Source organism: Homarus americanus, unplaced genomic scaffold, assembly GCF_018991925.1.
Source record: "Homarus americanus isolate GMGI-L3 unplaced genomic scaffold, GMGI_Hamer_2.0 scaffold25827, whole genome shotgun sequence".
Lineage (NCBI taxonomy): Eukaryota > Metazoa > Arthropoda > Malacostraca > Decapoda > Nephropidae > Homarus > Homarus americanus.
Window position 1 is genome coordinate 5,269,217 of NW_024738300.1, and position 16,913 is coordinate 5,286,129.

Consider the following 16,913-nt stretch of genomic DNA (forward strand, 5'->3'; position numbering starts at 1 on the left):
TCCTCCTTCCTTTGGTGCTACCCTTCCTCTACGTCTATCCCACATGACAAGAGTAGAGAAAACATAAATATTGGTAAATGATGTCGCGAAAAGTATCGCGATATACTCTATGTAAATATTATTGCAAATATTTTTATATACCAAGAATTGAAATATTTAGTTGAGTATAATCTTACGTTAATAGTTACTCGGATTTAAGATGAGGTTGCACAATGGTTACTTTTCTAAGTATTTATAGTAATAGGAATGTAACGTGAAGAAAGTTTGGTAGCGTGGCCGATTAGTTTATTTCACTTGGTATTATATTCGTAGGGGAAAACTTTCTAAGCACCAATTCTAAGTACAGCTATTTATTAGTTAACTCAATGGCATGGACACATTAATAGATCGTTATATTGACGTTACTAGACAATGACTCTCAGACACAAACATGAAATGGATATACTTCCCACCGTAAGTAACTCACCCTATGGATCGCTCTGACAATGACTTACGTGTGACCTGAGGGTGTCACTCCATCTTCCTCGGAGTACTTTCTCTCCCTGTCTGTCCCTGGGAAAGAGCTGTCGGCCTCTTATATTGGCAGTGACAGGCCGGCAGATTACCTCTCTTAATTAACACTAGTCTGGGTGTGTCGAGGCAGCTGTGTTTGCCCAGGTGAGTGGTGCGGGCTGGAGGGTAGTTTCTTGTGTTAACACGGTCATTATCGCGTGACGGTGAGAACTCTGGTTCCCTTTGCGACCGTGACCTCCTTTGGGTCTTAATCTCACTTTAATTACTGTAGGGTGTGTCAACTTACGTGGTTGAACATGTGCTCCTCTACTCACTGTTATATGTGCTTTTCTCCTCTGTGCTGTAAGCTATGATATGATAAACAATCATTCCACTTTGGTTGACAATGACTAGTTTAAATTTACAATTACATGTTTATTAAAATCTTATTACTGTAATACATTATTGACTCACGAGATTGAGACTTGCTAAATGTGAACTTATATCATCTAAGTTTTAATCTAAGGTGTATCGTTGTGGCAGACATAGATGGGTCGCGGGTTGGGTTGTTGTAGTGCGGGCAGACACCAGGGCCACCAGGCGTGGGGTCGCCCTCCATTGATGTCTTCCCTGCATAGGTGGTCTGGGCTGTGAGGGTCGTCCAGCAGCTTGCCCTAAACCTTCTTCCCTAGGCGATGGAACCTGACGTTGAGGGCCTCTTTTTATTTCTCAGGTGGATGGTTTCCAATGTTTCCTGGTAGGGTGGCGATTGGCCATTGGCTGCCCTCAGACACTTGTTTTGGAAGCTGTGTAGTTGTTGTAGCCTGTTCTTCGCGAATGTAACGAGTAGTATAGATGGGTACTCCAACACAGGCCTCACCAGCGCCTTGTACAGGTGAACTTGTATCTTCTCAGGCATCAGTTTAAAACGTTTTAATTTGGCTGAGGCGACTTTGGCTTTCTTTAGTCTGTCCTTCACGTGGGAAATGATGCCCGTCCGAGAGATGATGATGCCGATCATCAATGGCGCTGGCTTGAATTTAACTATACGTATGAACTCGAATTTCGTCTTGTTTGTTTTTGTTTTCCATTTATTTTCATACTCCGAGATCTCCTCTATTGCCCGAGCAGTGAGTCGCGCCATCCTTGCCGTGGACCTTCCTGGGCAGGTGACGATCTGTGTTATATCGTTGGCATACATGACGTACTTGCCGTCGACGATTAGGGGTGGCAGGTCAGCCGTCTAGACTGCAGACCATGTAAAGGGTTGGTGAGAGACAAGAGCCCTGAGGCATGCCGCTCGAGAGTGAGAATTCTTCTCCACAATATTCTTGCATCTTAATTTTGGCTCTGTGGTCCATAATGAAGTTGCACAGCAAGCGCATTAGGTTTTCGGGTAGCCCCAGTTGTATGATCTTATACTGCAGCCCCACGTGCCAAACTTTGTGAAACGCCTTGGTGACGTCCCTCAGCACTATGTTGTACTGCAGGCGGCCAGTCATGGCGTTGGCGATCTGCTCGTAGGCCTGGCTATGGCAGTGGATGTGCCTCGGTACTGGCGGAAGCCGAACTGGCGGGGATTATGCACGTCTTAGTCCTCTAGACACATCCGCAACCGCTTGTATACCGGGCTGGTACCTCAAGTAGCGATATTGGTCGAAAGTTTTCGACTTTGTTTGGAGGCTTCCCTGCTTTTGATATGAGGCGGATAACTGCGATTTTTAACGTCTTCGGGAAGTATCCAAAGGCGTGGCAGACATTGCATATATGAGCAAAGTCTCTATCACGTTGTCGGGGACATGGGCCAGGATCTTCTAGTTAATATGGCTTTGCCCAGGTGACTCGTTTTTAAACCCTATTATGATGGCTGACACATCTGCAGAACTATGCGCTCTGTCAGGTCGCTGTCGTCCACCAGTCTAGTGAAGTCAGTCCGTGCAAGCGGCTGGAGCAGGTGCTGATGGTCTTGCAACTGACCTAAAATGTCCTCCTCAAACTCCCTGTGGCCTCGTTCTCCTGTTCACTAATGGTAAAGATCTTCCGTAAATATCGCCTATATAATTGTTCTTGGTTTTCCTCCTCGAAAATTTTCTCGTTGTTTTGGTCGAGCAGGTAAGGGACCGTGCTAGATGTGGAACCCATCAGTCGTTTGATCCCTTTCCAGATGACAGCAGAATCGCGGTAATTGTTGGCTGCCTTCCACACGTTCATGTAGACGTTTGCTGTCGTGCTGGATGTCCATCTGTAGCTTTCGATACCGGTCTCTCAGTTCTTGCTTCCACCCTCGAATACTGGCTAGCTGTCTCACGTGATCGTACTGGACATTAAGCTGCCTCAGCTGGTGACTAGTGTGAGGATGGGGAATGGTCCTGTGGGTGGTGGTCGGGATGTTGTTGCCCATCTCCGTCTTCACATTGTTCGATAGCGTCGTCGATGTCATTGGGGCTGACCTCTTACGGGTTCCTCCCCTGCTTGAGACTGAGAGACTCCTTGAAGGAGTCCCAGTCTGCCCGTTTGAGGTTTTACCTGATGTTAGCGGGGATCATAATGGGATTGGATGAGAGCGTCACAAGACTGGCAGGGGGTCGCTGATACTGATGGGTCCGGCGGTAACGTGTCTGTTCAGGACGGCCTCGTTGTTAGAGAGGATTATGTCGGGTTTTGTGGCACTGGCACGTCTGATCAATGTCGAGAAATCTCGGACGAGGTGTTGCAGTTTTCCCCTTCTGATGTTGTCATACAGCGCCACACCGACGTTGTTTTCATTACCGAGTCCGAGTATGGCGTGGCGCGCCTTTAATTCCCCTATGATGTATGTTGGTTTTCTGTGGTGCAGCAATTGGTTGAGGTCTTGCTCGGGTAAATAATGACGTCTGGGAGGTAGGTACATTGTGTATATGATAACAGGTCCCCTAGTTGTCTCCACCTGCACTCCAAGAACTGAATCAGCAGTGACCTGAGGGCCACAGCGACACCATCGTTCAGCTCACCCGTCATGTTCCTGTGGAATACAGTGTAGCCAAAAATGTTCAGCTTACTTTCGTCCTTTATGCTAGTACTGTTTGACAGAATAATATCTGGGTCTAATTGATAGTATATGTTAGACAGTTCGTTACGTCTATTAAGGGACAGTATGTTGGACAATTTTCATCCTGCTAACGACTGCCATTTCGGAGACTGTAGCTTGGGGCGTCGCTTGAAGTGTTTGCTCGTATTCTGCCATTTCTAGGGGGCCGGAACTTCTTAGCAGAACCTTCGAACATCTGCTTGTCAGTTAATGTCGGGCCCTCGACCTTCCCGTCACCCGTTTACGGGAAGACGTTCAGGTCCTGGGCCTGTGTGTTGAAGTCATCTACCGACGCTGCAGCTCTAGGGTCTTGTTCCTGTGTGGAGTAAGTCGCCATCATCTGGTCGCAAATATTGACTGTGGTTGCAGTCCGATGGTCACTGTCGTCGCTGGGAGTACATGTCTTGGGGTCACGGAGATGGTCCAGAAACTCCTGGATGATCCCTCTTCACGCAGGCTAAGAACACATATATTGTTATATGCGGAAGAAGATTTTAGTAGAGTACTGTTATCGCCGCTGGCTTTAGCTACAGTGCTGGCGTGTGATGCCATTAAATCTTTCGACCCGTGACCTCGCCAGATGTAGAAGTGTTTACAGACAAGTTCTGGTTCTGTCTTTGACTGGTGGTGGTGCTGTCTTATGGAGTGTTATCGCCACTGGCTTATTATCACTGGTGTCAGTGCTGACGTTTGCTGCTTTACCCGAACAAAACATTCGATCTCAGCCTGCGACCACGTGCCCTCCATGGGGCCTGTTACCTTGACAGATGTGGCGGCTCGGGGGGGGGGCGGTGTTTACCACCGGGAGTGTCCTCGCCACTGGCGTCAGTGCTGGCATCGCCGGGAGTGTTATCATCGCTGGCGTCAGCACTGGTGTCAGTGCTGACGCTTGGCTGCCTTACCCGAACAAAGATTAGGGGGGTGGGAGGTGTTTACGGAGAAGAGGTCCTGACTCTGCTAAATATATGGTTTAAAAGGCGGCGTGGCCGCCTGGACTCTCGGAGACTGCCCCCTCAAGTGATGCTGTGAGGATCAGCACTCTGCAAGCAGTGGTGAACAACAACTCCCAATTCTGGCCAAGTTTTTTGTACTGGAACAATTTACACAGTACTATCTTCCCTTGGAACACCATACTGGTTCGCATTGACCCGCACTTGTAAGTACAGCCAAAGTGATGACATACCCCTCAGTACTGAAATATTGTGGACTAATTATGCCTACTCGTTCCTGCCTTATCTGGAGCAATAAGACAAAGCGGAATGAAGTGTAGCTAAGATTAATAGAGTTATGAACTTTGTATCATGTCATTATGCTCAATAATCAATAACAATTTAGATAAATTGTGTGAGACAAACTAATTATGTATCAGATAGATCACCATGTAATACTAATTAACGCCTTGTTGTCTGCAGGTTTTGACCACATCAATAAATAATGAATGCTTCAAAAGACGGGTTTCAATCATTCCCTTCGACTTGCCCGTCACCTGAACGTCCTTAACTAAGACGTTTACAGTACAATTCAATTGGAATAATATATTGGCCAAATCATCTTTTGGTGGTTTTAAAGAACATTTGAGTCGTCCATATCTATTAGTAACATGGTTTAAATCTTAGGATCCCTTTGTTATTTCCTTATACCAGGATATGTCATTCAATTAATGCATATTGCATAATGCGTAATCTTTCAGAGTTTTGTTAGTGTAGTCGTGGTAAATATTTCAATTATAATTGAGTAGAATATTTTATTTTTACTTCGTGTATTACAACGAAATCAGCAGTGCTAACACAAATATGTAAGCGTAAACCACTATTCCAAAATTCCTGAAAAATGATACGAACACGGTATATTAATGAAACAATGAGAGAGAGTAAAGAAAATATATAAATAAACTTCACTGAAAACCAGATTATAAGACGTACAAATTAAATCACTTTTTGAGGATGAAGGAAGCTATTGAAATACTTTGGTACCAGTGTGTAGTAAGAAAACCCCGAAAATCAATTAATATAGTTATTCAGTAGCAAGAGCAACAAACATTCAATTAGATATGCACAGCCAAACAAATTTCCTAATACAATTCTATTCTTTGTAGATTTTCTCACAGGCCAACACTGCTGGCGGCGTCAGAGGGGAACCCATTTAATAAAATGATTATAATCAAGGACCCTGAAGCCCCCGAGAGACAGAGGCTCAAGTTCAAGGGTCCTCTCCCAAAGCTGCTGGATTGCCTCGCTGAAGCTTTCAATTTTACGTAAGTTCATCTTTCTAGTGTTAACTAACGCTCCTTGAAATCTTTCACATAACAGAGGCAATATTTCTTGAGTGAGATTCATGAACATAATTGCCATTTATTTCTCTGAATATGGAAGATGACCTTTAAACAGGTGGTTAACATCTGTTAGTCTAAGATGGTAATTAGCCGCTATTAGTAACTTCTTTTCAGTTCATTTAAAGCAGATGATTTGGCTGATAACCAACTACAATGAGAAGATTCTTCGTGCAGTTGGATGGGTTTAGGTCAGTCTATGCCTTCTGGCAATGTATATTCAAGCATGGATTTGTTTCCTGTGCAGAGCTACCCTTCCAATTCAGCCAGGGAGTTTGTTATGGGTCCTGTTTCATGACTGTAGCTTAATCAACGGGTCGGCCAGCCTAAAAAACGGTGATATGACGATGCAGTGTAATTTTGTCGGCTTTAAAGAATTTTCATTTGTCTTTTTCGTTACTGCTCTTCTTTACAACACCATATAAATCTGAAAAGTTGGGATAAATATCCCTTTATAATAGGTTATGAAATGTTATTCCAGGCTTACTACTGTTTTCAATCAAAACTAGTCGCATATTCAAAAGGTTCCCAGGTGTTTCTGTTGGAGGTCTGTCGAATTTAATGAGTTTTCTATATTTTGTGTTGCGAGGTCTTTTGTCACAATGTTATATAGTGTTTCTGGTTTCCTATGAATAGAAAAGAGATTCAAGTTATGAACAATTGTTATCTATAGTACAAGATGGTACATAGCACGTGTTTATGTTATCTATAGTACAAGATGGTACATAGTACGTGTTTATGTTATCTATAGTACAAGATGGTACATAGCACGTGTTTATGTTATCTATAGTACAAGATGGTACATAGCACGTGTTTATGTTATCTATAGTACAAGATGGTACATAGCACGTGTTTATGTTATCTATAGTACAAGGTGGTACATAGTACGTGTTTATGTTATCTATAGTACAAGATGGTAAATAGCGGGCGTTTATGTTATCTATAGTACAAGATGGTAAATAGCGCGTGTTTATGTTATCTATAGTACAAGATGGTACATAGTACATGTTTATGTTATCTATAGTACAAGATGGTACATAGTACGTGTTTATGTTATCTATAGTACAAGATGGTACATAGTACGTGTTTATGTTATCTATAGTACAAGATGGTACATAGTACGTGTTTATGTGATTTATAGTACAAGATGGTAAATAGCGCGTGTTTATGTTATCTATAGTACAAGATGGTACATAGTACGTGTTTATGTTATCTATAGTACAAGATGGTACATAGTACGTGTTTATGTTATCTATAGTACAAGATGGTAAATAGCGTGTGTTTATGTTATCTATAGTACAAGATGGTAAATAGCGCCGTGTTTATGTTATCTATAGTACAAGATGGTACATAGTACGTGTTTATGTTATCTATAGTACAAGATGGTACATAGCACGTGTTTATGTTATAGTACAAGATGGCACGTGTTTATGTTATCTATAGTACAAGATGGTAAATAGCGCGTGTTTATGTTATCTATAGTACAAGATGGTACATAGCGCGTGTTTATGTTATCTATAGTACAAGATGGTACATAGTACGTGTTTATGTTATCTATAGTACAAGATGGTAAATAGCGTGTTTATGTTATCTATAGTACAAGATGGTACATAGTACATGTTTATGTTATCTATAGTACAAGATGGTACATAGTACGTGTTTATGTTATCTATAGTACAAGATGGTACATAGTACGTGTTTATGTTATCTATAGTACAAGATGGTACATAGTACGTGTTTATGTGATTTATAGTACAAGATGGTAAATAGCGTGTGTTTATGTTATCTATAGTACAAGATGGTACATAGTACGTGTTTATGTTATCTATAGTACAAGATGGTACATAGTACGTGTTTATGTTATCTATAGTACAAGATGGTAAATAGCGTGTGTTTATGTTATCTATAGTACAAGATGGTAAATAGCGCGTGTTTATGTTATCTATAGTACAAGATGGCACATAGTACGTGTTTATGTTATCTATAGTACAAGATGGTACATAGCACGTGTTTATGTTATCGATAGTACAAGATGGTAAATAGCGCGTGTTTATGTTATCTATAGTACAAGATGGCAAATAGCGCGTGTTTATGTTATCTATAGTACAAGATGGTACATAGTACGTGTTTATGTTATTTATAGTACAAGATGGTAAATAGCGCGTGTTTATGTTATCTATAGTACAAGATGGCAAATAGCGCGTGTTTATGTTATCTATAGTACAAGATGGTACATAGCACGTGTTTATGTTATCTATAGTACAAGATGGTAAATAGCACGTGTTTATGTTATCTATAGTACAAGATGGTACATAGCACGTGTTTATGTTATCTATAGTACAAGATGGTACATAGTACGTGTTTATGTTATCTATAGTACAAGATGGGAAATAGCGCGTGTTTATGTTATCTATAGTACAAGATGGTACATAGTACGTGTTTATGTTATCTATAGTACAAGATGGTAAATAGCGCGTGTTTATGTTATCTATAGTACAAGATGGTACATAGTACGTGTTTATGTTATCTATAGTACAAGATGGTACATAGTACGTGTTTATGTTATCTATAGTACAAGATGGTAAATAGCGCGTGTTTATGTTATCTATAGTACAAGATGGTACATAGCACGTGTTTATGTTATCTATAGTACAAGATGGTACATAGTACGTGTTTATGTTATCTATAGTACAAGATGGTAAATAGTACGTGTTTATGTTATCTATAGTACAAGATGGTACATAGCACGTGTTTATGTTATCTATAGTACAAGATGGTGCATAGTACGTGTTTATGTTATCTATAGTACAAGATGGTAAATAGTACGTGTTTATGTTATCTATAGTACTATAGTACAAGATGGTAAATAGCGTGTGTTTATGTTATCTATAGTACAAGATGGTAAATAGCGCGTGTTTATGTTATCTATAGTACAAGATGGTACATAGCGCGTGTTTATGTTATCTATAGTACAAGATGGTACATAGTACGTGTTTATGTTATCTATAGTACAAGATGGTACATAGCACGTGTTTATGTTATCTATAGTACAAGATGGTAAATAGCGCGTGTTTATGTTATTTATAGTACAAGATGGTAAATAGCGCGTGTTTATGTTATCTATAGCACAAGATGGCAAATAGCGCGTGTTTATGTTATCTATAGTACAAGATGGTACATAGCGAGTGTTTATGTTATCTATAGTACAAGATGGTAAATAGCGCGTGTTTATGTTATCTATAGTATAAGATGGTACATAGCACGTGTTTATGTTATCTATAGTACAAGATGGTACATAGTACGTGTTTATGTTATCTATAGTACAAGGTGTCATGTTGTATCTGTGGTAAGGGTGTGAACGTGGTATGCGACGCAGGTGGTAAAACTGGTGACATGGTATCGCAGTACAAGATGGTACATAGCGGCGTGTTTATATTTATCTATAGTACAAGATGGTACATAGTCACGTGTTTATGTTATCTATAGTACAAGATGAATTTTATATACTGTGTTTATGTTATCTATAATTTTTAAGATGGTAAATAGCTGGCGTGTTTATGTTATTTATGGTACAAGATGGTAAATAGCTGGCGTGTTTATGTTATCACTATAGTACAAGATGGTACATAGTACGTGTTTATGTTATCTATAGTACAAGATGGTACATAGTACGTGTTTATGTTATCTATAGTACAAGATGGTACATAGCACGTGTTTATGTTATCTATAGTACAAGATGGTACATAGTACGTGTTTATGTTATCTATAGTACAAGATGGTAAATAGCGCGTGTTTATGTTATCTATAGTACAAGATGGTACATAGTACGTGTTTATGTTACCTATAGTACAAGATGGTACATAGTACGTGTTTATGTTACCTATAGTACAAGATGGTACATAGTACATGTTTATGTTATCTATAGTACAAGATGGTAAATAGCGCTTGTTTATGTTATCTATAGTACAAGATGGTACATAGTACGTGTTTATGTTATCTATAGTACAAGATGGTAAATAGCGCTTGTTTATGTTATCTATAGTACAAGATGGTACATAGTACGTGTTTATGTTATCTATAGTACAAGATGGTACATAGTACGTGTTTATGTTACCTATAGTACAAGATGGTAAATAGCGCGTGTTTATGTTATCTATAGTACAAGATGGTACATAGTACGTGTTTATGTTATCTATAGTACAAGATGGTAAATAGCGCGTGTTTATGTTATCTATAGTACAAGATGAATTTTTATAGTACGTGTTTATGTTATCTATAGTACAAGATGGTAAATAGCGCGTGTTTATGTTATCTATAGTACAAGATGGTAAATAGCACGTGTTTATGTTATCTATAGTACAAGATGGTACATAGCACGTGTTTATGTTATCTATAGTACAAGGTGGTACATAGTACGTGTTTATGTTATCTATAGTACAAGGTGGTACATAGTACGTGTTTATGTTATCTATAGTACAAGATGGTAAATAGCACGTGTTTATGTTATCTATAGTACAAGATGGTACATAGCACGTGTTTATGTTATCTATAGTACAAGATGGTACATAGCACGTGTTTATGTTATCTATAGTACAAGATGGTAAATAGCACGTGTTTATGTTATCTATAGTACAAGATGGTAAATAGCACGTGTTTATGTTATCTATAGTACAAGATGGTACATAGTACGTGTTTATGTTATCTATAGTACAAGATGGTAAATAGCACGTGTTTATGTTATCTATAGTACAAGATGGTACATAGTACGTGTTTATGTTATCTATAGTACAAGATGGTACATAGTACGTGTTTATGTTATCTATAGTACAAGGTGGTACATAGTACGTGTTTATGTTATCTATAGTACAAGGTGGTACATAGCACGTGTTTATGTTATCTATAGTACAAGATGGTACATAGTACGTGTTTATGTTATCTATAGTACAAGATGGTACATAGCACGTGTTTATGTTATCTATAGTACAAGATGGTAAATAGCGCTTGTTTATGTTATCTATAGTACAAGATGGTACATAGTACGTGTTTATGTTATCTATAGTACAAGATGGTAAATAGCGCTTGTTTATGTTATCTATAGTACAAGATGGTACATAGTACGTGTTTATGTTATCTATAGTACAAGATGGTACATAGTACGTGTTTATGTTACCTATAGTACAAGATGGTAAATAGCGCGTGTTTATGTTATCTATAGTACAAGATGGTACATAGTACGTGTTTATGTTATCTATAGTACAAGATGGTAAATAGCGCGTGTTTATGTTATCTATAGTACAAGATGGTAAATAGCGCTTGTTTATGTTATCTATAGTACAAGATGGCACATAGTACGTGTTTATGTTATCTATAGTACAAGATGGTACATAGTACGTGTTTATGTTATCTATAGTACAAGATGGTACATAGTACGTGTTTATGTTACCTATAGTACAAGATGGTAAATAGCGCGTGTTTATGTTATCTATAGTACAGATGGTACATAATGCGGTGTTTATGATATCTATAGTATAAGTGGTAAATAGCGGCGTGTTTGTAATTATCCTATAGTGCAAGATGGTAAATGGCGCTTATTTGTATTATCTATAGTACAAGATGGTACATAGTACGTGTTTATGTTATCTATAGTACAAGATGGTACATAGTACGTGTTTATGTTATCTATAGTACAAGATGGTAAATAGCGCGTGTTTATGTTATCTATAGTACAAGATGGTACATAGTACGTGTTTATGTTATCTATAGTACAAGATGGTACATAGCACGTGTTTATGTTATCTATAGTACAAGATGGTACATAGTACGTGTTTATGTTATCTATAGTACAAGATGGTAAATAGCGCGTGTTTATGTTATCTATAGTACAAGATGGTAAATAGCGCGTGTTTATGTTATCTATAGTACAAGATGGTACATAGCGCGTGTTTATGTTATCTATAGTACAAGATGGTACATAGTACGTGTTTATGTTATCTATAGTACAAGATGGTACATAGCACGTGTTTATGTTATCTATAGTACAAGATGGTAAATAGCGCGTGTTTATGTTATTTATAGTACAAGATGGTAAATAGCGCGTGTTTATGTTATCTATAGCACAAGATGGCAAATAGCGCGTGTTTATGTTATCTATAGTACAAGATGGTACATAGCGAGTGTTTATGTTATCTATAGTACAAGATGGTAAATAGCGCGTGTTTATGTTATCTATAGTACAAGATGGTAAATAGCGCTTGTTTATGTTATCTATAGTACAAGATGGTACATAGTACGTGTTTATGTTATCTATAGTACAAGATGGTAAATAGCGCGTGTTTATGTTATCTATAGTACAAGATGGTAAATAGCGCTTGTTTATGTTATCTATAGTACAAGATGGTACATAGTACGTGTTTATGTTATCGATAGTACAAGATGGTACATAGTACGTGTTTATGTTATCTATAGTACAAGATGGTACATAGTACGTGTTTATGTTATCTATAGTACAAGATGGTACATACTGTAGTACGTGTTTATGTTATTTATAGTACAAGATGGTAAATAGCGCGTGTTTATGTTATCTATAGTACAAGATGGTACATAGTACGTGTTTATGTTATCTATAGTACAAGATGGGACATAGCACGTGTTTATGTTATCTATAGTACAAGATGGTACATAGCACGTGTTTATGTTATCTATAGTACAAGATGGGACATAGCACGTGTTTATGTTATCTATAGTACAAGATGGTATATAGCACGTGTTTATGTTATCTATAGTACAAGATGGTACATAGCGCGTGTTTAGAATGATGTGTGGGATCTTTTGTTGTAGGTCAGTATCCATCTGTACATTGCAATGGCTATCTTTGGCATACTAATAATGCCACCATTGCACTTCCCGGCTCCATTTAGCCATTGTTTTGCTTGACGAGTGTCTCCTTGCTTCAACGGACGTTCTGTTCTCGTCATACCAAAGTTTCTCTTCTCAAACTCTATTTGAATGGTATAGGGAATTTGTTTAATTTCAGCTAGATACTGTACACTGTGCCCCACCTTCCATAATTGGGTTGATCATAACATATGAAATATGAAATTATCAAAGTATCAGACGAAATGAGTCAGGGTGTAGCTCTTGTGAAGAGTGGGAGGGCGAAAACCATGTCCATTAGTTGACGTCTTTTGCAGGGAATTTTGTGACACAGAAACTGTCAGTAAGAGATGAAATCAGTCCTGCTTCAGCATGAGTAAAATTTCTTTGTAGCTTCATAAATATCACTGGAAAAAGTCTCATACTGATGGTGGCATTGACTGTTATGTTCTGAAATGAAGGAATGGCATCAAAATGTTCCACAGTGTTTGTAGTGTGTGTGATCCCTCACTGCTTTATTATATTCTGTTCCAGTCAGCGCCTGGCGTAACTAAATCATTCTCCTAACACGCCTTGGCTAGGTCACACTCATTCATATGATCCCCAAAGACAATTGGGAAATTGTCTTAGGGGAAATTTATCGATATATATATATATATATATATATATATATATATATATATATATATATATATATATATATATATATACTATAGTAAATCACTGTAGGTGCGCGTGATCAGGTATATGCTGATAACCACAAGGAAAAGAAAAAACACGAAGTTCAAGCGCTTTCGTGTAATTCACATCTTCAGGGGTGAGTACAGACTGTCACCCCTGAAATATCTTTCTTGTAGTTATATATATATATATATATATATATATATATATATATATATATATATATATATATATATATATATATATATGTATATCTTAAATGCGTCATGACAGTGTACCTTTGTTTCAGGCACCCGGATATTACATTATATCACACCATAACTGTATTGAGGGTGTCCTAGTCATTGAATGAAGCAAGAATGATCGGTAAATATCCTACTGATATTAACTCAGAATTCTTATATGATATTGGGTGATTAAAAGTTGTCTCGCCAACTTTTTTATCTTGATTCCTGACGGAGAGTCTTGCCAGTTTCGTATCCTTGACACATTTGGATTATTATGCAATGCATTCAAACGATGTCTTCTCTACTGGACTGGAGCATTTTAGCAAGAATTTTTTTTCAAGGGGACAGACGTTTTCTATGATACTTGGAACTTGCAGAGTTGTATTAACTGGCATTAATATTATGTACAATAAAACAAGAAATTTATTTTAACATATTTCTTATTCAAATGCCTGCAGAAAAATTGAGAAAACTTTTATTTCATATACTGAAACAACTTACCTTCTTATTAATCGCATTATGTTTTGCAAAGAAAAGTGTGGTACCGTATAACCTTTGGCTGTATTTTATGCTACAGTTACAGATATGTGAGGCCTCCTGATAGGGTATGGGGCGTTAAGCTTGACAATGGGTCCTGGAACGGTATGGTGGGCATGGTGATGAGGGAGGTAAGTGTACAGTAAGTGTAGTGAACCACCAAGACGAACGACGGGCTCTGGTTCAGTTTGGAGAGTATGGTGAACAGGGTATTGAGTACAAAGAGGCTTAAACAGGGTGACGGGTTTTGGTGTGCTATGTAATATACTAAGGCTCCGATAGCTTTGGCTGTATTGTATGATCTAATTTCTATGATAATGGAAAAACGTTTCAGTAACTATTGCAATCTATTATTTATGTAACTTATGACATAAGACAGAAAAAAACATTACTTATTAACCACAATTTTTGGTACTTGCAGGAAGTAAGCATAGGTGTTGGTCCATTCATACTCAATAAAGCCCGCGCAGAAGTTATGGACTTCACTGTTCCAATACTGACGGACTACTGGAGGATCCTGGGTGCTCGAGGGAGGCCAGAGGTGGACCCGTGGGGCTTCCTGCTGCCCCTGGCGCCGCTGGTGTGGGTGACCATCCTGACGGCGCTGCTGGTGTTAGCAGTGATGGTGTACCTCATGTCCTCATGCTTCTCTCCCTTGACCAAAAGTCAAGGGACTTGGCTACAGATCATATTCTCTTACTCCCGCATACTGCTACAACAAGGTAGGTCAAGATCAAAATAAATATGCTTCGAAATTCTTATGTTCACCCAGAAGCTTATACAAACTGACATAATCTTACCAAGATTAGATTGACTTTAGATAGAAGAACTGGATTTAATTGGGTACGTTAGAAAAGGGTGTAGACAGGCTGTGCAGATAGTAGTGCCGGCACTTTGAACAAGCCTGAGCTAAGGGCCAGAGGTGAGATTTTTCATGACCTTGCCGGGCGGACAAATTAATCTTTCAGAAGGAAATTACCAAGACAACAATTAGTCAGCGGCTGCGTGACCTCACCTCCTGTACTTGTTTCACTAGTGAGGTCCGTTAACCAGCAAGGTGACAGACGGGGAGGAGGAGGACTGACCAGTCCTAGAGACAAAGGACTATAATCAGAATCTTAGGTAAGAATTGTTTGACAGGCTTACTCTATGTAAAAAAAAAGTGCCGGACCCCCCTCCCCTGAAAAAAACAGTCTTGTTGACCCCATGTAAGACAAAACAGCTAGTTTGGTCACTTTTTGGCCAAACATGGCCAAAATCTGAGATTTTTAAAAGGGTGGAATGGTGTTACGACATTGAACCTAATGAATTCCTGAATATTTTCCACTACTATTTTGTGGCCAAGGAACCTGACCAATGTGGCCAACATTTGGTAAGATTTGGCCAGCTTTCAGCCACAACCAGTTTTTCCATATGAATATTAATAAAATTGTACTCGACATTAATAAAATGTAAGTATGTATGAGAATCAAAATTACAATGCCAAATATCGACATGAAACACAAAAGGGCATTTTGTTACTATTAATGTTAATTTAACCAAATATAGTGCATAACTTTTATACGGTGCAGTAAGCACTAAGCAAATCATACATTTTGAATTAACAAATATTCAAACATAAGTGGGTTCAGTTACACACTATGAAAAGCAGTGTATATAATGGTAATCATAAGATGATTTTGAAAGGTATATATCGTAATTATTCATCTCCACCATCATCTTCTGTATCAGCATAAGTAATACTATCATCGTCGTCATCTTCATCATCTTCATCTTCATCTGCAACATTTTCTGATTCTTTGGTGTCAGAAAACACAGTTGGCACCTGACTGTCAGTAAACCAGAGTGGTAGAAAAACTCCACTAACATCTTTCAGCCATGATCTGTGGGTTCAGTGTTCTTTAGTGGATCTCTTAGATGCGCATGCTTCTAGATATATACCACATTGTTGCACCGTGCCAGTTTTTGCATCAGAAAATCTTTGCAGGGTGGAGGCATACCTGCATCAATTCCCATTATTTTCTCCAGTGTACTATCTGGATCGGTCGGTTTGTATTTCTGTCGAAAGATTTTCAGCCTGTCTTTATTCACGGATGATAATGCTCCTTGACTATAAAGTGAACACACATATCCTTCTACAAGGCTGTCGCCATCAACAAAGTTTGTGTTCTCTCCAAGTCTGCCAAGGTCTTCAAGATATAGAGCACTTTTTTCAGCTTTTTTCAGTGGGTTAACCTTTCCTTTCCTGAAGAAAGGTGACTAGTAGTCACTTCCTGTCAGTGCATTGTTTTGCAGAGAAGTGGACCAAGGTAGTTTGCTAGTGTCTGGCATGATACAGAAGGATGACCATGATGTCAGTGTCTGTTACACGGACAACAACATTTTGCCCTGGTATTATTTTTGACTGGACACTGAGATGGTACATTAGCCGTGTATCGGCTTCCACATGTGAGCATACGTACTCAGGTGCCTGATTATGTTCGATATTTCCTGAAAGAGTTTCTGTATACTGAAGACATTGCTGCTCATGTGCAACAATAACTGTCTTTTGCTTTATGATAACTGAATCTTTGTTATCTTTCTATTCATCCTTGAAAAACTTATTAAGTTATGTTTTAAAATTTGGTGATCTCAAGGCTTGGCTGAAATCTTTAGGGCATAACTGATCTACGCCAGTTATGTGAAACAATCCATCATTTGTACTTGT

The 16,913-nt window shown here is 38.6% G+C and overlaps 1 protein-coding gene across 1 annotated transcript in view; it reads left to right on the plus strand.

Annotated features, from left to right (window-relative positions):
* LOC121873945 (probable glutamate receptor) overlaps nt 1–16,913 on the plus strand; it is a 68,307-nt gene that overhangs the window by 22,144 nt on the left and 29,250 nt on the right. Inside the window, exons 7-9 of the mRNA XM_042377823.1 lie at nt 5,655–5,813; nt 14,247–14,337; nt 14,628–14,928. Coding sequence (XP_042233757.1) covers nt 5,655–5,813; nt 14,247–14,337; nt 14,628–14,928 — 551 coding nt within the window. The remainder of the gene's footprint in view (nt 1–5,654; nt 5,814–14,246; nt 14,338–14,627; nt 14,929–16,913) is intronic.